The following is a 23511-nucleotide window of genomic DNA, read 5'->3' on the forward strand; positions in this document are numbered from 1 at the left end:
CACAATTTGGACTTGGAGGATGAGATGTACAACATCAGCATCTATGAGACAAACTTGTTTTTTTTTTGTTATATAGAATTTTTTGGACCCCCAGTTCGTTTACAAAAATTGGATAATTCAAAGTCTAGTAGATGCTGGCATTGTTATCTTGAAGTAGGGACACTGGATCATATGTTGTTTTATTGTCCCTTGATACTCAATTTATAGAAATCAATATGGGAAAGATTAACATGATACTTGGTGTTTCTATGCCATTGACATATGAGGTGGTTTTATTTAGAACTTTATTGAGACCTAAGAATCCAATTGACAAACATAAAAGCAGACTTCTTTTGATTATGATGGGGGTTGCTATGCAAATGATAACCAGGAACTGGAAAAATTATGACAGGTTAAACCTTTCCTTTTGGTGGGAAACATTGTGCTTATATTACAGATATGAGAGAATGAATGCAGAACAGGTGGAAAACAATAAAACATTTAAAGAAGACGGGGGTCCATTTGAAACATTTGTTAAGTTGTACAGTGATTAATTGATAAGATCCTTAATTTTTGGAATTTTTTAATTTCCCACACACATCCAGATAGGAAGGAAGGGGGTAGGGTATTTCGTTTTTAATATTTGTACAAATATAAGAGCTGTTAATTGTTTATATCTTTATTCCTATTTGTATGCACTTTTTGGTAAGTTTGGAAAATTAATAAAGATTAAAAAAAGAAAAAAATTAAGGTAGGTGCCTACATCAGCTAGGCACATCGATGTAGGTACCATTTATAGAATTTCCCCATTACTGCCTCCTATTTAGGAGATACTAAGGGATCCTGTGTTAAACCAGCATTATACAGTTAGCACATGGTAATCCTAATGCACTAGCTGGATTACACAGGAATACACATTCTCTGCCCCTGACATAGCCCTTCTCAAAAAATATTTTTAGAAAATAGTTAATGTACTTAGTGAATGAAAATGGGGAAATTACCACAAAACACTTTTAATCATTTTGCTACACCTTAAAGCCCAAAGATACTGTTGTGTTTCTACAGGTTAGATGAGCTAAATATACTTCTCCTGCATAAGAACAAGATTACCTACCTTCCATGGGCCTTGACCAAAATGCCAAAACTCGGCTTACTGGTCGTCAGTGGTGATAAATTGGTTGAGATTCCAACACTCATCTTGGAGACACCCACTCTAAAGTAAGTAATGTATTAGAAATTATTTTTTTTTAAATATTCAGAAAACTGTCCAGTATTTGTTCCATACCCAGCTCTCATTTGTCTTTTGATCATTTGGCATTTTTCTTTCACTCATGGAGCGCTGGATCTATTGCTTGACACTCATGAATGTGTTTATCAACAATGGCATTTCAATGTGTTGATTGCACACTAAGAATACAATTAATACAAAAAATTATGGGGCTCGTTTTCAAAAAAGATAGATGTCCAAAAGACAGCATAATCCATTAGTGGACATCCTACTAGTCAAAACGTCCAAGTGGGCGTTCTCAAAACAGACTTTCTAGACATCTTTCTGGTCATTTTGTTTTCAGAGCATTTAATTCTTAAGATGGCATTTTAGAGGTTTGTTTTGGGCAGGCTTAGGACTTGGACACTGTACAGGGATAATCAGACCTTTCAAAAAACATCCAGGACTTATTTTTAGACATTTGAAACTAGAGCTGTTTTAAAAGCATCTAAATGCTAAAAAGGTGCCCAAACTGACCGGACGACCACTGGAGGGATTAAGGCATGACCCCCTCCCCCCCACCTTTACTCTCCCAGTGGTCACTGACCCCCCTCCCATCACCCAAAAATGTGAAAACCCCCAAGTACTGTCCAGTCTGTAGAACAGGTTTATATGGCTCTCATACATCGGCACAGAAGAGCAGAAGGGCACTCTAAGGATTACTGCAGAGAATTTCATATTAAATGTCCTAGGTACAGATGTCACTATAACTTGTTTATATTGTATGGTGAGCCCTCCAAAACTACTGCACCTGCATAAAGATGACATCTGCAGACATAAGGGCTACTGTTGTAGTGTACAGGTAGGTACAGTAAGTTTTGGGTTTTAGATGGCTCACCATACAATGTAAGCAAGTTATAATGACAGGTGTACCTGGTATTTGTAATATGACATTCTCTACAGTAATCCTTAGAGTATCCCTCTGCTATACTGAGGAATCCTTAGCTCAGTCTGTCTGAGAATGCTAAGAATGCTGGTTGCTTGGACGTCCAAAAGATTGGTTTGTGTGTTTTTCATGTGAACGTCTTTATATTTGAGAATGGCCAAAAAAGATAACATAAGAACATAAGCAATGCCTCTGCTGGGTCAGACCTGAGGTCCATCGTGCCCAGCAGTCCACTCACGCGGCGGCCCAACAGGTCCAGGACCTGTGCAGTAATCCTCTATCTATACCCCTCTATCCCCTTTTCCAGCAGGAAATTGTCCAATCCTTTCTTGAACCCCAGTACCGTACTCTGCCCTATTACACACATTGGGTAAAGAAGAACTTCCTAGCAATCGTTTTGAATCTGTCCCCTTTCAACTTTTCCGAATGCCCTCTTGTTCTTTTATTATTCGAAAGTTTGAAGAATCTGCCCCTCTCTACTTTCTCTATGCCCTTCATGATCTTGTAAGTCTCTATCATATCCCCTCTAAGTCTCGATCATATCCCCTCTAAGTCTCCTCTTCTCCAATCTCTCAGTGTATGAAAGGTTTTCCATCCCCTTTATAAGACGCGTCGCTCTCCTCTGAACCCTCTCGAGTAACGCCATGTCCTTCTTAAGGTACGGCGACCAATATTAGACGCAGTACTCCAGATGCAGACGCACCATCGCCCGATACAATGGCAGGATAACTTCTTTCGTTCTGGTTGTAATACCCTTCTTGATTATGCCTTAGTATGTTTGCTGTTTATATGCGCTAGGTCTATACTATCTAATAATGGAGTTCTTTTTTATATTTGTTTTATTTTATTTTACTTTTATTATATTCTGTAAACCGCTTGGACCAGTAAGATTAATAAACCGTAATAATAAACCATAAGAACATAGACGTACTAAGGGCCCAAACGTCCAGATAACAGATTTTCAGACAAGAAAGATAGATGTCTTGCAGTTTTGAAAATGAACATTTTCTCTACTAGATTTCTGGATGTCTTTCCCAAGATATCCAAACTCAGATTTAGAAGTCCTTTTGAAACATGCCCTTCTGTGTGTTTGGAGAGTTTACATAAGAACATAAGAAGTTGCCTCCGCTGATTCAGACCATAGGTCCATCTTGCCCAGCGGTCCGCTCCCGCGGCGGCCTATCAGGCCCATTGCCTGAGTAATGGTCTATACCTATCTATACCCCTCAATCCCTTTTTCTTCTAGGAATCTATCCAAACCTTCTTTGAAACCATTTAATGTTTTCTTGTCTACAACAGCCTCTGGAAGCGCGTTCCATGTATCCACCACCCTCTGAGTGAAAAAGAACTTCCTAGCCTTTGTTCTAAACCTGTCCCCTTTCAATTTCTCCGAGTGCCCCCTTGTACTTGTGGTGCCCCATAATTTGAAAAATCTGTCCCTGTCTACTTTTTCTATGCCCTTCAGGATCTTGAAGGTTTCTATCATGTCTCCTCTAAGTCTCCTCTTTTCCAGGGAGAAAAGTCCCAACTGCTTCAATGTGTCGGTATATGGGAGATTTTCCATTCCCTTTATCAGTTTAGTCGCTCTTCTTTGTACTCCCTCAAGTACCGCCATGTCTTTCTTGAGGTACGGCGACCAGTACTGGACACAGTACTCCAGATGCAGCCGCACCATTGCACGATACAGCGGCATGATGACTTCCTTCGTCCTGGTCGTAATACCCTTCTTAATGATACCCAACATTCTGTTTGCTTTCCTTGAGGCCGTGGCGCATTGCGCCGATGCCTTCAGTGTTGCGTCTACCATCACTCCCAGGTCTCTCTCCAGGTTACTGACCCCTAGTGGTGTTCCCCCCATTTTGTATGTGAACATCGGGTTCTTTTTCCCCACGTGCATGACCTTGCATTTCCCTATGTTGAAGCTCATTTGCCATTTTTCGGCCCACTTTTCCAGCTGCGTTAGATCCTTTTGGAGATCTTCGCAGTCCCCTGGTTTGAGCCCTGCTGTATAGTTTGGTGTCATCTGCAAATTTAATGACTTCACACTTGGTTCCCGCCTCTAGGTCGTTTATGTAGATATTGAACAGGAGCGGTCCCAGCACCGACCCCTGCGGAACTCCGCTCGTGACCCCTTTCCAGTCTGAGTAGTGGCCCTTTACGCCAACCCTCTGCTTCCTGTTTGCCAGCCAGTTTTTGATCCATCGATGGACCTCCCCTTGTACCCCGTGGTTCCATACCTTCTTAAGCAGTCTCTCATGTGGTACCTTGTCGAAGGCTTTTTGGAAGACAAGGTAAATGATGTCTATAGATTCCCCTTTATCCACCTGGCTGTTCACCCCCTCAAAGAAGTACAATAAGTTTGTGAGGCATGACCTACCCTTGCAGAAGCCATGTTGACTCGGTTTTAGCTGCCCATTGTTTTCGATGTGTTCACAGATGCTGTCTTTAATCAGTGCCTCCATCATCTTTCCCGGGACTGAGGTCAGGCTCACCGGCCTGTAGTTTCCTGGGTCTCGCCTTGCGCCCTTCTTGAAGATGGGCGTGACATTTGCTATTTTCCAATCCTCCGGGATCTCTCCGGTTTTTAAGGATAGGTTGCATATCTGTCGAAGTGGCTCCGCTATTTCGTTTTTTAGTTCCTTGAGCACCCTTGGGTGAATGCCAACTGGACCTGGCGATTTGTCGCTCTTTAGTCTGTCTATCTGCTTGAGTACATCCTCTTGGCTTACCTCTAAATTGACCAGCTTATCAACTTGGTCTCCTATTACGATCTCCTCGGGTTCCGGAATGTTGGTTGTATTCTCCATCGTGAAGACTGACGTGAAGAACTCATTTAACCTGTCAGCTATCTCTTTCTCTTCTTTTACTACTCCCTTTCTGTCTCCATCATCCAATGGTCCCACTTCTTCTCTCGCCAGTTGCTTCCCCTTGACGTATCTGAAGAGCGACTTGAAGTTTGTTGCTTCCTCTGCCAGTCTCTCTTCGTATTCTCTTTTTGCTTTTCTAACCACTCGGTGACACTCCTTCTGGTGTTCTTTGTGCACTTTTTGGTTCTCCTCTGGTCTTTTTTCCATTTTCTGAACGATGCTTTCTTGTCGCTTATCGCCTTCTTCACTGCATTTGTTATCCACACTGGGTTTTTTGTTCTATTTTTTTTGCACCCTTTCCTGAACTTGGGGATGCATAGGTTCTGCGCTTCGTGCACAGTCCCCTTGAGTAAGGTCCAGGCTTTTTCTATGGATTCCGTCTTCCTTATGTTGCCTTTGAGTTTCTTTCCTACCATTTCCCTCATGGCATCATAATTTCCTTTTTTGAAGTTGAGTGCCGTCTTTGTGGTTCTTTTCCCCTTTGATGATCCAATTTCAAGCCTGCACTGTATCGTGTTGTGATCGCTGTTACCTAGCAGGGCTAATACCGCCACCTCCTTTGCTGGCCCCCCTAGTCCGTTGAAGATTAGGTCAAGAGTGGCATCGCCCCGTGTTGGTTCCATGACCAGTTGCTCCATGAAACAGTCCCTCGTGACCTCTATGAATTTGGTCTCCCTTGCACAGTTTGAGTGCCCAATACTCCAGTCTATCCCAGGATAGTTGAAGTCCCCCATCACCACCACATTTCTGCTTCTGCATACCTGCCTCAGTTTCGCCTCCAGCTCCTGGTCGATTTCTTCCGGTTTTCCAGGTGGGCGGTAGTACAGACCCAATTTAATGTCTGCCCCTGTTCCTCCCTGTAGCTTAACCCATAGTGATTCCAAGCCATCCGCCCGTACTATTGTTTCCATCCTGGCTGATGGTATGGGGTCTTTTATGTACAGCGCTATTCCTCCACCCTTTTTATGTGTCCTTTCTCTCTGTATAGTTTGTACCCTGGTATGGCTACATCCCATTGATTGTCCTCAGTCCACCACGTTTCTGTGACTCCAATTATGTCTAGGTCCTTTTTGCTGGCAGTGATTTCTAGTTCTCCCATTTTGGCCCTCAGGCTCCTAGCATTTGTGTATAGGCAGTTTAAGACCCAGTTTTTTGCCCTCTCCTTTTGTTTTCCTCGTGTTTTGGTACTCCTGCAGCTCTCCTCATGGTTTGCCAGCCCCTGAGCTTCATCCTCCTCCTGCTGTGTGTGTGTGACGTCCTCAGCCTGTTTCCCCTGCACCTCCTGCTCTCTTAATTCCCACTCAGTCCTGGGCTCTTTTTCACAATGTCTTTGCCCCTCTGGCTCCTGTTGTTCTGTGTTGGTGCCGCTTACCAGTTCCATTTGTGCCCTCGATCCCTGCAATGCGTCCTTAGGTCCTTTTTCAAAACATACACACTCAGAAATAAAACTGAATTATAAAAGAATATAATAGGGAAATATTAGGGAAAATGATCATAGTTTGTAAAAATATATTCAGAGCTTAAACAAAGTGCTACCATACATTTCTATTTATGATAAATTTTAAAATTTCTTTCTTGCCTAAAACCTAAGCAGGTTACAAATCAACATACATAATTTATCAACATGCAACAGACAAAGGCATAAAACCAGTATCATCCTTTAACCCTCTCTCTTATTATCACTAAGTCAGCAGTGGAACCCATGCACAAACAAATGGGTTTTAAACAACTGCCTAAATTGCTCAATGTTCTTACACATGCGCAACTTACCGAGCAATGAACTGCACATGCTTGAACAGTAGGAAAAAGGAGGTATTGATGCCTCTTTATAAGACTCTACTGAGACATCATTTAGAATATTGTGTACAATTCTGGAGGTCACACCTTTAAAAAGATATAAAAAGCATGGCGTCGTTCTAGAGGAAGGCTACTAAAATGGTGTGTGGTCTTCGTCATAAGGTGTATGGGGACAGACTTAAAGATCTCAATCTGTATACTTTGGAGGAAAGGTGGGAGAGGGGAGATATGATAGAGACGTTTAAATACCTACGTGATGTAAATACGCATGAGTCGAATCTCTTTCATTTGAAAGGAAGCTCTAGAATGAGAGGGCGTAGGATGAAGTTAAGAGGTGATAGGCTCAGGAGTAATCTAAGGAAATACTATTTTACAGAAAGGGTGGTAGATGCATGGAACAGTCTCTTGGAAGAGGTGGTGGAGACAGAGACTGTGTCTGAATTCAAGAGGGCCTGGGATAGGCATGTGGGATCTCTTAGAGAGAGAAAGAGATAATGGTTACTACAGATGGGCAGACTGGATGGGCCATTTGGCCTTTATCTGTCATCATGTTTCAATGTTTCTATGAACCTCCTACTGAGAATACAGCTTGGTTTGTTTTCATATAATGCACTTCATCTACCATCAATCTCATTGCTGTTTCTGATCTTAATGGGCATGTATATAGATAATGCCTGTTGCAAGTACCAGGGGTGCTCATCAATACAACGTTGGATGAATTATCATTAAGACTTTATAATGAACCCTACATTTTATCAACAGCCAATGTGGTTCTTTTAAAATCGGGGTCATATTTATTGTTTGAATCACCCCTGTCAACACACTTGCCACTACATTTTGAATTAACTGCAAAGACTTAATTTAACATTTTGCCATGCAATACAGTACAAAAATCACTTTGCGATACTAATGGTTTCAACCTCTTCGACACATGCAACTTAAAGAAAGACAATTGTACTACTTGTGCTACTTGTGCACTCATAGTCAAGTGGGAATCCACATAACTCCCAACAGGTACAATTCTTTACTCACAGGGATCACCCAGTCTCCCAATTGCACATCCGTAGGCCAGACTTCATCATTCTTTCCTATTAGCATTACTTCTGTCTAGCAACATTTAAAACCAGCTTGTTCTCTTTCATCAATTGACCAACTGCACTAATACGTTCATTCAAGCACCTAACAAATCTCTCACCCCATGCAGACATAGGAATGAAAAACTGCATATCATCAGTATAAAGCCAGTAGCAAACATCCAATTTCATAAAAATCTTCCCTATGGAGACCATATACACATTAAAAAGAAGGGCTGACAATGCAGACCCTTGTAGAACACTTCACCAAACATTCACCAGTTTAGAAACTACACCCTTACTCAATACATGCAATGATAGCCCCATCAAATATGACAAAAAAACATTCATATACCTTCCCTTTCACTCCCAACATTTGTGGTTTAGATCAGTGTTCTTCAACCACCGGTCCATGGACCAGTGCCGGTCCACAGAAATTTCCTGCCCATCCACAGGGCTAGCACATGCATCAGGCCCAACACAGTGTTCTTCAACCACTGGTCCACGGTGCGATCGATGCGGCGTTATCTTCGAGCCAGCTCCCTCTTCCTAACTGATTCAGTGCACAAAGCCACGGGCAGTGGCTCCTACGGGCATCCTGCGCCTGAACTGGAAGCCTTCTCTCTGACGTTGCAACGTCAGAGGGAAGGCTTCCAGATGAAGCATGGGATGTGCAAGGTGCAATTAGTATTATTATGGGGGCGGGGTCTGGGGTGGAGATTGGATAGAGATGGGCGGGGTCTGACCCACGACTTAGCCCAGTGTTCCTCAACCGCCGATCCACAGACTGATGCCGATCCACAGAATAATTATTTTATTTCTGCTGGTCCATAGGTGTAAAAATGTTGAAAAACACTGGTTTAGATAACCATAGACTCAAATCTATGGCATAACCCCCCCAAGCCATCTAATGATACTAAACAAACAAAAAAAACAAACCCCTGATTTTTATCCATCCCTTTTCTAATATGATCAATAGTAGATATTAGAAATGTCTCTACCCCTTCTGCTGCCCTAAATCCATATTGAAAGGAATCTAATTCTCTACCAACTCCACATACTGGACCAATTTATCTAACAGAACCTTCTCAATAACGTTCCCAAGGAAGGGCAATACTGAAATTGTGCAATAGTTACTCAAAACAGCTGGATCAAGTTTTTCTCCTTTCAAAATTGGTTACACCATTGCACATATCACTAAACTTGAGTATTCCCCTGTATTCAATGACTTATTAACAATAACTGCTAGAGCAAGAGCAATTTGATCACTCAACAATCTTAATATTGCTAATGAACATGGATCAAAAGTAAACGTATTGGCATTAGATTCTTCATCTTGATTCAAAATTCATCCCATTTTTCAAAATCATTCATATTTGCCCCATTTTCCTCCTCAAGCTCCACAAATCTTCTCACCTGCTGATCAATCATCTACATTTTAGCTTTTAAGTACTCAGAAATATCAGAGACATCAAGTCTTTTTTCTCATATCCATTCACAAGAATTTTCACAGTACTGAACAATTCTTTTGATCTAACCATCACCGTATATTCTGTCTGTTTATAGAATTCACCTTTTTCTGTTCACACAAAGCTACATACTCCTTTAAATGTAATTTACAACTTTCTAAGTCATCAATATCATGTGATTTCTGCCGCTTATGTTCTGATTGATGCACTTCACACCTAATTTTTACAACAGCCAAATACCTCCATGAACACGGTACATAATCTTGCCTCACCAATATCTCCCATTCTTATCTAATGAGACAGTCAATGTCAAATTCCAACAGTCCACAATTTGATCTACTGACCATGTTTCATCAAACTTAAGTTCTGGTACCCATGTCATAGCCATATCTCTCACTTCAAAATGAGTTTTTACAACAATCTTTGGTTCTAAAACAGTTAACCTCTATAGGTTTTCCATACTTACATAAAAGGAAATCAATTTATGATCACTCTATCCAATATCCAGCACCTCAGGTCATTGGCACAATACCTTTATCAACACTAACGAGAGAAAAGCTAAATCCAATGAGCTACCAGCTTTATGGCAGGGGTGCTCAATACGTCGATCGCGATCGAAGATCGGGAAGGCAATGTGAGTCAATCACGGAGCCCATCCTGGGCTCCGTGATAGAATCGTGTTGCCATCCCAATTTACCGGTCTGATCAGCCTTTCTCTCCCCAACGTGCCCCACCGCCACACCAAGCTCTCCCTGCAGAAGCATCGGACCAACCAGCATTCTGCACCCCAACATTAATTCTGACTTTGGAGAGGAAGTTCTGGGCCAGCCAATCACTGCCTGGCTGCCCCAGAACTTCCTCTCCAACGTAAAAATTGACGTCATGGAATGGAATGCTGGTCAGCGCGACGCATCTGCAGGGAGAGCTTGGGGCAGCAGTGGCTTGGGGGCCTGTTCCCCGATGGTGGTGGCGGAAAACCTGGTGGCTTGGGGGAGGGCAGGGAGAAAGAAAAAAGGGGGCAAGCAGGGAGACAGAAAGAAGGGGGGCAGGGAGACAAAGAAAGAAGGGAAACAGAAAGTAAGGGGGAACAGGGAGACAGAAAGAAAGGGGGCATGGAGAGAGAAAGAAAGGGAGGCAGGGAGACAGAAAGAAAGACAGGGGCAGGGAGAAAGAAAGAAAAAGTTGGAGGAGAGAATGAGGTCTGGAGGAGAGGAAGCATACAGGAGGCTGAAAGAAGGGAAGAAATATTGGATGCACAATCAGAAGAAAGTGCAACCAGAGACTCATGAAATCACCAGACAACAAAGATAGGAATAATTATTTTATTTTCAATTTAGTGATCAAAATGTGTCCGTTTTGAGAATTTATATCTGCTGTCTATATTTTGCACTATGGCTCCCTTTTATTAAACTGCAATAGCGGTTTTTAGCGCAGGGAGCCTATGAGCGTCGAGAGCAGCGCGGGGGCATTCAGTGCAGCTCCCTGCACTAAAAACTGCTATTGCAGTTTATTAAAAAGGGAGGGGGTATATTTGTCTATTTTTGTATGGTTGTTACTGAGGTGACATTGCATAGAGTCATCTGCCTTGACCTCTTTGAAAAAAAAACCCGGAATATGAATGATAATTAACATTTTCTCTGCCTTTCAGTGTGCTTTGTGGTTTTTTTTTAAAATTTATTGTTGGTAGATCATTTTGACTTGGTCATTTTAAAAGTAGCTTGCAAGCCCAAAAAGTGTGGGCACCCCTGCTTTATGGGTTGAGACCAGTACTACTTGCTCTAAGTTGCAAGCCCCAAATGCATCAAACAAACTCACTCCTTCCCCCTTAAAATCATCCAAATCTGGATCTAATGGAATATTAAAATCACCTAAAATCCATAATTTTTCATAATCCACAGACAACCCTAACAAAAATGTTATCAGTGGTGAACAATATGCTACTAATATGCCAGGTAATTGATACACCACACATATTGAAAAAAACAGTATTTGATTTCGGAACTTGGAGACCTGTTGGATGGCTGGCTAGCTGTTAAGCTCCCTCCTCTGAGCATCATTTATTGGACTCCAGAGATATAATTTTTCATCTATTTTATTATAAAATCATCTATTAATGGCATCTAACAAACAGAAGATACAAGAGACTCCCGCAAAATCCACAGGGAAAATTAAAAGATTAAAAGAAGATCCACAGACTCCCTGTGGAAGTTCTTTGCCTTTGGATGCCTTAGATGTGATAGAGATAATGGAAGAACTCAGAAATATAAATCTAACATTAATTGAGATGAGAAAGGAGATGAATATTATGAACAGTAAATTGTATTTGGTAAACAACAGAATGGACAAGATTGAAAATAGAATTGAAAAGGTTGAACATGTACAAAATGAACATAAGGAAGATCATAAGATCCTAAAGGAAATGGGAAAAAAATGATAGATCTTGAGAATAGATCAAGAAAACAGAATTTTAGGATCCTTGGCTTAAAGGAAGGAGCGGAAGGAAGAAATATGATTTCCGTTTTAGAAGAGGCATTGCTGAAAATATTTCCCATTAAAATGAAAATGCCAATTGAAATAGAGAGAGCACACAGGATCCCAGGAAGAAAATCTCAAAATCAAGAAAAACCTAGACCAGTAATAGTAAGATTACTAAGAGTTCAACAGGTATTAGAAATTTTAAAAGTTGTCTAAAGAAACAAAAAACTTAACATATAAAGATTCCAACTTACTCTTTGTTCCGGATTTTGCTAAAGAGACTGTGCAACTGAGAAAACAATTTTTACAATTAAGACAACCATTGAAGGATATTGGAGCTAGATATGGATTATATTATCCAGCATTAATGAGAGTTACATACAAAGAAAAATTTTATCAATTCGAAGATCCAGAAAAACTTAAGCAGTTCCTGGCATCTCAAGAAACACCTATGAGCTAAAATTGATTATTGTGATGGAAAACAGGTTTTTGGATTTTACTTTCTATTACCTTGATCTGAAAAGTTCTGAGAAATAACTTAATAATAATATTTTTACTGGATTTACTTGATATTAAAATGGTTGCAACAACTGATTTTTAACTGTCATGGAACTATGGGAGTAGTTGTGAAGATTCTACACTGGAGAAAAAAAAGAATTCATTCTAAGAATCACCTGACGTCAGAAAAACCGAAGATTAGAGATGGAGAAGGAAAAGAACAGGTCTTGGAGAATTGTTCTGATTTGGAACTGTGAAATCAGATGCTTTGGTGAGGCCCAGTGGTGGTGTAGGAGGTGCCGTGGAGAATTTTTATTAAAAGCTGCGATGGCGTAGTGGGGAGGTGAGCCACATTGTATTTCTGCTGACGTGCGGCTTTAGTTTGTCCTGACTCGGCGTCCTTTGGGATGCGCCTCCCCTCCTTCATTCTTCCGGTTCTGGGTTGGGTAGAAGGAATATCGCAATGGAACTAGGGGTGCTTCCTCCACTGCACCTGGTGCCCCGGCTTCTCCCTAAGGCAGGGACAGGGAAAGGCAGAGCAGAATCATCTGTGCGCAGTGCGTTGACAAAGAAATAAAAAAGACGCTTTCAGCTTCACTTCCGGTGGCGCTGTAACCTTGTGCCTGAACGGATGTCTCCCGCTCCAGCTTGGGCATCCTAGAACTCAACTATTTGAGCTGACAGTGACAGAATTAGACAGCGAATTAGATCTCTATGGAGGAGGTCCTACAGCGTGGTGGTCAGATGAAGAATGAAGTTGAACTTGGACTTCTTGCTCGAGATGCTCTGGGAAGAAGAGAGGACAAAGATTAGACTTAACAGAAGCTATCATCCTGTGAAGAGAAGCTTCTGTACAACATGTGTGCCATCAGATTTATCGGACATTAGCCAGGTCAAATATGCCTTGTTGTGGGGCACAAACACGAAATACAGTCCTCAAAGAGTAGGCCTGACTCATGGCATAGAACACGAAGATGTCATCTAGATTGTGAAGAAATAACCCACAGGGACCAATGCTGCCTTCTGAATTTTTACAATTTTTTTTTTAGTTTCCGCTTTTCCTATTGCTCCTAAAACAGCTCAGACCTTCCCATGAAAGAGATAGAGGATTTCCATGTAGGGGATGCAATAATTATTTAGTATCCCATAGCTGATCACTCCTCTACATTTGAAATTAGCACAATGCACAAGTCCAGCATCAGACAGACAGAGTCTCCTAGTGGGAGGTAGAAGATGATTGTAAGGAGAGAGAGAAGGCCTCTCTGTCTGGTGATGGGTGCGTGCACTTGATGCCTTATTGTACATCACTCCAGTAGTATGAAAGGATCTATTAATTGAATGAATTTATTTATATAAATTTAATTATTTATTTAGGTGGTTAATATACTTCAATATATATTTATTCTTCTTATATAAATGGAAAAACTAAGATATTTATGAAATACTTACTATTTTGAGATGATTAATTCTAATTCATGAATAGGGGTAAATAGGTTTTTAGGAATATGAAATATTCAATCTAGCAAGTTTAAAATTAATTATTTTATAACTAAATTACCTTATTCAAATATATTTTAAGGGTAGAAATATAGTAATGCAATGTTCGGATTATAGGGTTTAATGATAATTTTTTTATATTATAGGGGATATTAAAGGGATTTACTTTTTTGACTAAGATTATATATTTATTCTCTATTTATAATCTTTTTAATTAACATGGGGTGACTAATTATAATGGGATAGAGGAAGTATTAAAGTAAGGTGTTTGGGGGAGGGTCATGGTTACCAGTCTGAATTTATGTCTTCAAGTTATCGTAAAATAAGAAGGGTGGGAATATGGGAGGGAATAGGGAAGGATTTTTGGGATTTTATAAAGATAATATTTAAAATATCAAGAGAAAGTATGGGATTTGAGAAGGGAAGATATGGGATGGTCAGATATTACAAAAAAAGGGAAATGAGATATTTACAGAAAAATCATAAGAATATGAAATATTTGATGAAATTCATGTATCCTGTAAGTAAATGTATTAATGGAGCTTAAATTATTTTCATTAAACATTAATGGCCTCAACCATCCAATAAAAAGGAATAAAACACTTTTATTTTTAAAACAACAGAATGTAGATATATGTTATATATAAGAGACTCATCTATCAGCTTTAGAGTCCAAAAAACTAGAAGGAGATTAGGCAAAACATTGTTTTTTTTTGCCCCAGCTGTGGGAAAGAAGGCAGGTGTAGCAATTTTGGTGAATAAAAAAATGTAGTGCTATATTTAAGATGATTGCTGCTGATCCTTCAGGGAGGTGGTTACATGTAGATATGATCCTGGGAAATATTACGCTGGCACTTTTCAATGTATATGCACCTAATTCGAACCAATTTGAATTTTTTAAATCTCTACATCCATTGTTGCTACCACTGGCTGCTTCTAATTTAGTTGTGGCTGGGGATTTTAATGCTGTTATAGATCCTTCAATGGATAAAAAATCTAGCAGAATTATGAAGTCATTAGGATTAGAGAATTTGGTACAAAATTGTGATTTGAAAGATATATGACGAATATTTCATTTAATGATCGATAATTTTCTTTTTGCTCCCATGTTCATAAATCTTTTTCTAGAATAGATTATATATTTGTTTCAGATACATTAGTTCAACAATTATTTTTGTCTGATCATGGAGGGGTGTGGATTAAAGTTAAAATAAGTGATCAAGATAAATAGTAGACCTGTATGGAGATTTGATAATAGATTGCTTGCAGAACCAAATTTCATTGAGGAAATTCAGTTAAAAATAAATGACTATTTTCAAATTAATAATATGTAAGATATCTCCAGGGAAACTCTTTGGGATGCTTTTAAGGCAACCATGAGAGACCAAATTATTTCTTTTTCGGCATATATTAAAAAACAAATTAAAAAACAATTTTCCAGTTTGGAACTAAACTAAACTAAACTAAATCTTGGGTTTATATACCGCATCATCTCCGCAGATGGATCTCGACACGGTTTACATGGTTAGGGAAGGAACGGAACTCCAGTGGAATTATATAAGTAAGAGAGAAGAGAGGTTAGGTGTGAGAGTGCCAGGAAAGGGACGGGGTTACGTTTTGGAGAAGAGCCAGGTCTTCAGATGCTTACGGAATGGTAGAAAGGGGCTCAAATTGCGGAGAGGGGAAGGGAGACTGTTCCAGAGCTGAGCGATTCTGAAAGGGAGGGAAGACCCAAGTTTACCAACAAGGGAGATGCCTTTTAAGGAGGGGTAGGATAGTTTTAATTTTTGCGTGGATCTAGTGGAGATTGGATTTGAGGAATTCCAGGATAGAGGGATAAGAAGAGGAAGGATACCATGGAGGATCTTGAAGGTTAGGCAGGCACATTTAAAGTGGACCCTGGAAATAACGGGAAGCCAGTGGAGTTTGGATAGGAGCGGTGAGACATGGTCAAATTTACTTTTTGAGAAGATAAGTTTGGCCGCGGTGTTCTGGAACAAGACTTTAGGATTTTAGAATCAAAATTGATTGATAAATGGGAATATTCTACACTACAGGACCTCTTAAAAGCTAAAGGGAAATATAATGAGATTTCTTCTAAACTGATAAAAAAAAGATTTATTTTCTCAACAGGCATTGTATTATGGAAATTCAAATAAGGTGGGAAGATTATTGGCAAACTAAAAGCAAAAAACAAAAAAACAAAAATAGTGGTGGTAAAAGATGAAAAAGGGAATACTCATACTCAAATTGGTCCTATTCTAAAACGATTTTTAAAGTTTTATAAAGTTCTATATTCTTCTGAGCCTTATTTAAATAAAGAAAAGGATGGATTAGAATTTTTAAATTCAATTAAGGGACCAAAAGTTCCTGAACATATAAAAGAAAGTTTAGAAAAGCCAATATCACTAAAAGAATTGCAAACAGCATTGAAGTCCCTTAGAGTTGGATCCACTTTAGGTGGAGATGGTTTCGCGGTAGGGTTTTATAAATCTTTTCAAATTACCCTATTACCATATTTGTTAAATTTATATCAGACTCAACTTACTAAAGGTTGCATTACAGGTACTATGGCAGAATCATTAACTATAGTTTTGCCAAAGCCAAATAAAGATCCCACATTGGTTTCAGACCAGAGGCCTATTTCTTTAATTAATGTAGATGGAAAACTTTTAGATAAAACTTTGGCTATATGCTTGGCTACGGCTCTCCCTTCTATTATTGATATGCATCAAACAGGATTTGTTGCTCAGAAACATTCTTCTAATAACACCAGGTTGGCTTTACATATGTTAAATTTGTCAAAATCCATAAACGATCTGGCCTTTTCTGTATCCTTGGATGCAGAGAAGGCCTTTGATCGAATGGAATGGACCTTCATGTATCAAGCATTGGAGTGGTTTGGTATAAGGTCAGGATTTATACAAATGATTCAAACATTGTATAGCTCCCCTGTTGCTAGATTATATATTAATAATAATTTCTCAGAGTGTTTTAGTCTGCAAAGAGGGGTTAGAAAAGGTTGTCCCTTGTCTCCTTTGCTTTTTGATATTGTATTAGAACCCTTGTTATTAGCTATTCAGCAAGTGAAGGAGATACAGGGTATTCTTTATTCAGATCGGAAATATAAAGTCTCTGCTTATGCAGATGATATTTTGCTTTATTTGAGAAATCCTGAAACAACCATTCCATGCTAGCTTGAATTGATAGAGAAATTTAGAAAATTTTCAGGATATAAAATAAATTGGAGCAAATCAGAAGTTCTTCCACTTAATGTCCATTGTACAAAAGGTTTATTTGATTCATTTCCCTTTCTATGGAAAGAGGATGGAATAAAGTACTTAGGCATTTAGATAAAAATACTCTGGAAGAAACAATGAAGATAAATGAAAAATCTTTATTACAGAAGGTAACGGAAATGTGTGAGCAATGAAATCCTTTACATCTGTCTTGGTGGGGAAGAGTCCAAACTATTAAAATGATGATTTCCCCTGTGGTTTGTTTTCAAATGGGTATGATACCAGTTTTTTTTCAGGGGTATTTCTATAAAAAGTTAAATTTTATTCTTACAAAATTTATTTGGCTGGGCAAAAAGGCTAGAATTGTTTTAGTATCTTTACAAAAACCAATTACAGAGGGTGGGGTAAATTTTCCAAACTTTTATAGGTATCATCAAGCCTATATTATGCGCCAGGGTATGTATTGGATCCTCCCAGAGCCCATCGACAATACCCCAGATTGGTTATGGTTGGAATGGCGACTCATGTTTCCTCTGTGATTGTGCCATGTTCTCAGTATCAAAATGCCTACATTATATAAAGACAATAAAATATTAGTAGACACTTGGAAAACATTAAGATATGTGAATAATATAACACTTATTCCAATTCACAAATCAACAAATCAGACTATATGGCTGAACTCCAAGATTCAAATTGGCGGATTTAAGGTCATCTGGTAGCATTGGATGATTGAAGGAATACGTGTATTAGAAGACGTTATTTCCAATGGTAAACTGCTTGAGTTTTCACAGTTGCAACATAAATATGGCCTTAATAAATCACAAAGTTTTAGATTGGTGCAACTGAAGCAGGCCATTCAGGTGGGGTTCCCTGAGTGGAAAAATCTAAATAATTAATATAATTTGAAGATTTCCTGTCCTATTAACCCTCTTTCTTCCTCCCCTCTTAAAGTCAATCAATTTGTACCTTTGCTTAATCTTTGTAAACCACATAGAACTTCATGGTATTGCGATATATAAGCTGTTATTATTATTATTATTATTATGCTTTCATGTGGACTTCCTAGGACACCAGGCTGCTCAGTATCTGGATTTATGAATAAAAAAACAAAGACTGGTCTTAGAGACATTTGGAGCATTGAGATTAAGCATCAAATTACTGCGTCTCTATGGCCACGAATTTGGTCTTGGAGGATGAGATGTACAATGTCTGCATCTATGAGACAAACATGTTTTTTTCTGTTGCATAGAGCATTCTGGACCCTTGTTCGTTTACATCTGATAGATGTTGGCATTGTCATCTTGAAGCAGGGACCTTAGACCATTTATTGTTCTATTGCCCATTTATTATGGATTTTTGGAAATCAATTTGGGGCCAAATTAATAGTTTATTAGAAAATTATGTGGCATTATCATATGATATAGTACTATTTGGAATGTCTATGAGGGCTAAGAGTCAAATATCTTCCAAAAATAATAAACTCTTACTTATTTTAACAGGAGTTGCCATACAACAAATAACATGCAATTGGAAAAATTGGAATAGATTAAACTACAGTTTTTGGTGGAATTCAGTGTGTCATATTTATAAAATGGAAAGAACATTAGCTATTCAGAAAGGAAATTTTAATAACTTTCAAGATGTGTAGGGGCCATTAACAAATAATTGCAATGAATAAGTATTATTTTCCCTGATTTGTACAAATGTAAGAATGGGGAGGGGGGGAGGGGGGATTTTATTATATGTTATAAGCGTTATGAGATGTTGAAAGGATGGGAGGGAAAGGGATAATTCTGTTTAATATGAAGAATTGTAGAATTTCAAGTGATATATTTAAGTTAAAATGGTTGATACCTTTTGATGCACTTGATGTAAGTTATAAAAATTAATAAAGAATTACATTAAAAAAAAACAGTACTTGCCACTACTAAAATTTCACCCACCATCTGAAATCTCCTTGGTTACTAATCTCAACTTTAATATCTTCTTATAAATATATAATTACTCACCTTCTCTTTTACGAAGCCTACACGCCCATTCTCAATCAGAACCCTGTAGACAACATTGCCAAGCCAAAATTTAACCAAATTGCACCAGTCGTGACTCTATCACACATACTATATTATACGTTCTCTCTTCCAACAAATGATAAATGTCTTCATCCAAAAAAAGAATGAATTTACCAATCCTATTTTCAAGAAATTCACACTCCTGCTAATATCATCACACAAATGCACTTGCTTTACACATCATACCCTATCCCACTGTTTCTTGGTACCTTCCTCCACCCCATCCAACCTTCCATATCTTCCCTGCCCAGAACCACAGAAATATGCCTCATATCTTCCACCTGATAATACCCCCATCGTTCCCAAAGTCCACCCAAAGAAACATCCTAAGTATCTCTTTGATGGTCACTCCTTTGTTGACAAGACAAGTAGGTGCATCTCCGGCACTGCACTGGCTGTCTTCATCCTGTGACCTTGTGTGACATCACTGTGGAGGTGGGGCCAACTATGGTCCTGAGCCAGCAGCAGGAGTTGTTAATGGAGAAATCCCAGCTCTTCCAGGGACATAGGCAAGGTTCAACAACAGCAGCAGAATGACACAATCAGTAGCTGTCTCTCACCTCCTGCTTGTCCTAGGATAAGAAGATAAGAACATAAGCAGTGCCTCTGCTGGGTCAGACCAGAGGTCCATCGTGCCCAGCAGTCCGCTCACGCGGCGGCCCCTCTATCCCCTTTTCCTTCAGAAAAGTGTCCAATCCTTTCTTGAACCCCAATACTATACTCTGTCCTATCATACCCTCTAGAAGCGCATTCTAGGTGTTCACCACCCGCTGGGTGAAGAAGAACTTCCTAGCATTGGTTTTGAATCTATCCCCTTTCAACTTTTCCGAATGCCCTCTCGTTCTTGTAGTTTTCAAAAGTTTGAAGAATCTGTCCCTCTCCACTTTCTCTATACCCTTCATGATCTTATAGGTCTCAATCATATCCTCTCTAAGTCTCCTCTTCTCCAGGGAAAAGAGCCCCGTTTTCTCCAATCTTTCAGTGTATGAAAGGTTTTCCATACCTTTTATCAAACGTGTCGATACAATGGTAGGATATCTTCTTTCGTTCTGGTTGTAATACCTTTCTTGATTATACCTAGCATTCTATTCGCCTTCTTAGTGGCCGCTGCGCACTGTGCTGACGGCTTCATTGTCTCATCCACCATTACCTCCAAGTCCCTTTCTTGGGTACTCTCACCCAATAACAGCCCTTCCATCGTATAGCTGTATTTCGGGTTTCTGTTTCCTACATTCAAGACTTTACATTTCTGTACATTAAACTTCATCTGCCATCTCTTCGCCCACTCTCCTAGTTTGTTCAGGTCCATTTGTAAATCTTCGCAGTCCTCTTTAGTCCTAGCCCCACTAAATAGTTTGGTGTCGTCTGCGAATTTTATTATTTTGCACTTTGTCCCTGTTTCTAGATCATTTATAAATACATAGAATAGCAGCGATCCGAGCACCAACCCCTGTGGAACACCACTCGTGACCCTCCTCCAGTCCAAGTAGTGGTCCTTCACTCCTATCCTCTGCTTCCTACCCGCCAACCAATTCCTGATCCATCTATGTACGTCTCCTTCCACCCCATAGATGGATCAGGTCCAAAATCTGCTCAATTTTAAACATGAATATTAATGAGTTGCCCATGTTATATAAATCAATAATATTGCATTCCTCTGATCCAGATATATCAATACCACTGTTATATTAAAAAAATATTTGATTTCATGATTGCCTTAGCTATCCATCATATTGTTTCCAATTGGAAAGACAATTCTAGGCTTAATTTTTATGAATGGTGGAATCACCTTTTTATCATCAGAAAGTATGAGGAAATAACATTCAAACAAAATAACAGCCAGATTCACAAAAACTTGGACTACTCTTGATGAATATGTAAGGACTCATGTAATTCCCAATTAACTTTACTTTGCATATTAACTATACTATATTTTGCATATTATTATGTATATTTTGGTATCTGCAACTTATTGTTTAGTTTCATTCTTATACAATTGTATTTGTAAAATTTCAATTAAATAAAAGGCATTCCCAGAAGCTCAGATTGCCTATGAGTGAGAATAGAGGGATCAACCAAGTCAAAAGTTATGGAGAGGTTGTGGAATGAGTAAGATTTCTTTCCTTCTACTGTAAATGTGTATGAACAAAGTGGAGTGGAATAGTTGTCTTTGAAACCAGTCTGTTCAGCAGGGGATTGAAGAGAGAAGAGGAGAAATGCTGGGCCGAATGAGCAAAGGAGAGATGCTAGACTCATGTGGAGAGGGAAGAGAAGGCTTAATCTTTAGACCAGGTGAAGCACTGGTGGTGATGGCAGAGCCAGTGCCTTACCTGATCCTGTGGTTAGGTTGGTCCTGCTGTTTAGGATGAACGGTATTAATTCAATTTGAGAAAAAGATTCAGCTGTGAACAGGCAAGTTTTTCAGCTACTTTAGAAATGAATGGCAAATTCGTTATAGGCTAGTAATTAGAAACAATTGCAGGGTCTAATTTGGAGTCCTTGATGTGTGGATGGATCATTTTCTGCATCCATTTAATAAGGAAATTGCCTGTAGAAAACCTTCAGTGCTAATATACTGCCTGTCAGATATTTTCATGAAAAGTTTAGTTAGGCAATGCAGCAGCATTTCTCCTTTTTTAAAATATATTAATGGTGTGAAGATGAACACTGACACTAATGTACAGTAAATCCTTTCGGTGATGTAGAAAAAGCTTGCTGTTTTATATTTTACACCACTGGGGGTTAGCAGAAGTATGGGCTGAATTAGAAAGCTATTGCAATCTCAGCTGCGTGGCTATCAAGAGGCATACACCAGCGAGCAATGCAGGATGCGGTTCAGTGCTGGTTTACCTTGGCAAGGCATACATGGCCACACTTCACATTCAGATGAATGCATAGGAGGCCATTAGGTATATTGAACTGATGCACACAGCAAAAAACATGGCCTTACTGCATGATTATTGTGTGAATTTTTTTGTCAGATCCAGGGCTTGCACAGCTTGACCTGACCTCTCTGCCAGTTAGCTTTCTACACTGTCACCTTCCCTACTGGAACTGACCAACCCCACTCTCTATCCCTGTTAAAAACTGCAAATTCCCTGCTGTCTAGCCCCACCCCTAACTTACATGATCTTGGTGTCTAGGGTACCCCATCAAACTCCACTCAGCGATACTTTTTTTTTTTTTTAATCCTTTGTGACTTTGCAGGGCACTCCCCACCCATTACTTCTCATTCTGCTAACAAAATAAATTCTCTGATGTCTAGTGGCATTCTTACTTCCCACCCTCTGCCCCCGTCCAGTACATTATTTTTTATAATAATAATAATAATAGCTTTATTTATAGCCCGTCATACCTTTCAGTGTATTTTTTTTGGCCATTTTAAATGGCATTTGTTAATTAACTTAGGTGTCAGTAGGGTGCGCACTTGCACCTAAATTTATGCACTGTTTCTAGAATTTCCCCCCATTGTGCTTGTCAACATTCAGGGCTCCTTTTATCAAGCCGCGCTAGTGGGGTTAGCGCGGACATTTCATCATGCGCTAACTCCCGTGGCCGGCTAAAAATGCAGGCATTAGCGGCTAGCGCGGCAGGTGGTTTAACGCGTGGTATTACGGGCGTTAAACCCCCTACCGCAGCTTGATAAAGGAACCCTCAGTTTGGCGCCATTTATAGAATCACGCCTGCCCCCTATTTACGTCAGGCCACTTTAGGCACCTACATGCAAAACACTCCCAAGATCCACCCATGATCATCCCTTAACCACACACCCAATTCATTTTAATATAAGCTAAATATAAAGTGCTAATTGCTTGTTATTGGTGCTGATTAAGCTTTTTAAATAACTACCCCCCCCCCCCCTTTTTACTGCGTTAGGCCGTGGCAGTATTAGCTCCGACACTCATAAAATTCCTATAAGCGTCAGAGCTAATGCCACCACAAATGGTGATAAAAAAGTCTAATGCAGCAACTCCGCATCAAGAGAATCCTGGAAAAGACTTGTAAAGATTTGATTTTATGGCTTTTCTGTACTAATTATGGTTTATTTAATTTACTTTAGTCTATGCAGTTTACTTTATTTTACATGATTTTATGTAATTTCTTTTAACTGTCTGGCTTTTTAGATTGTAAGCCGCCCGGAAGGTTTTGAACCTTGGAGCAGGATAGTAAATTTGAATAAACTTGGAAACTTGGGGAGTAAGTTAGGTGCTAATCTAGGTGCCTAACTTTAGGTGTCTTTTATAGAGTCAGAGCCTTAGTGCTTTTGAAAATTCGTGGATAGGGCACTTGGATGTTTAGCAGCTGCTGCAAAACGGATAAGTCCCTTTGAATAATGACCTATGTATTTAAATGAGATTGGAACATCCAGGACAATGGCACTACAATGTTTCA

The 23511-nt window shown here is 39.4% G+C and overlaps 1 protein-coding gene and 1 long non-coding RNA gene across 3 annotated transcripts in view; one reads left to right on the top strand and one right to left on the bottom strand.

Moving 5' to 3' along the window:
* LRRC2 (leucine rich repeat containing 2) overlaps positions 1-23511 on the top strand; it is a 218740-nt gene that overhangs the window by 171049 nt on the left and 24180 nt on the right. For both annotated transcript variants that reach the window (XM_033928498.1, XM_033928489.1), the window contains exon 7: positions 1045-1197. In XM_033928498.1, the coding sequence (XP_033784389.1) occupies positions 1045-1197 (153 nt within the window). The remainder of the gene's footprint in view (positions 1-1044; positions 1198-23511) is intronic.
* Positions 11390-23511, bottom strand: part of LOC117352216 — a 30629-nt gene continuing 18507 nt past the window's right edge. Inside the window, exons 2-3 of the long non-coding RNA XR_004537619.1 lie at positions 19060-19102; positions 11390-13097 (exon numbers count right to left, since the gene is read on the bottom strand). This is a non-coding gene — a long non-coding RNA (uncharacterized LOC117352216). The remainder of the gene's footprint in view (positions 13098-19059; positions 19103-23511) is intronic.

This window comes from Geotrypetes seraphini, chromosome 1, assembly GCF_902459505.1.
Source record: "Geotrypetes seraphini chromosome 1, aGeoSer1.1, whole genome shotgun sequence".
Lineage (NCBI taxonomy): Eukaryota > Metazoa > Chordata > Amphibia > Gymnophiona > Dermophiidae > Geotrypetes > Geotrypetes seraphini.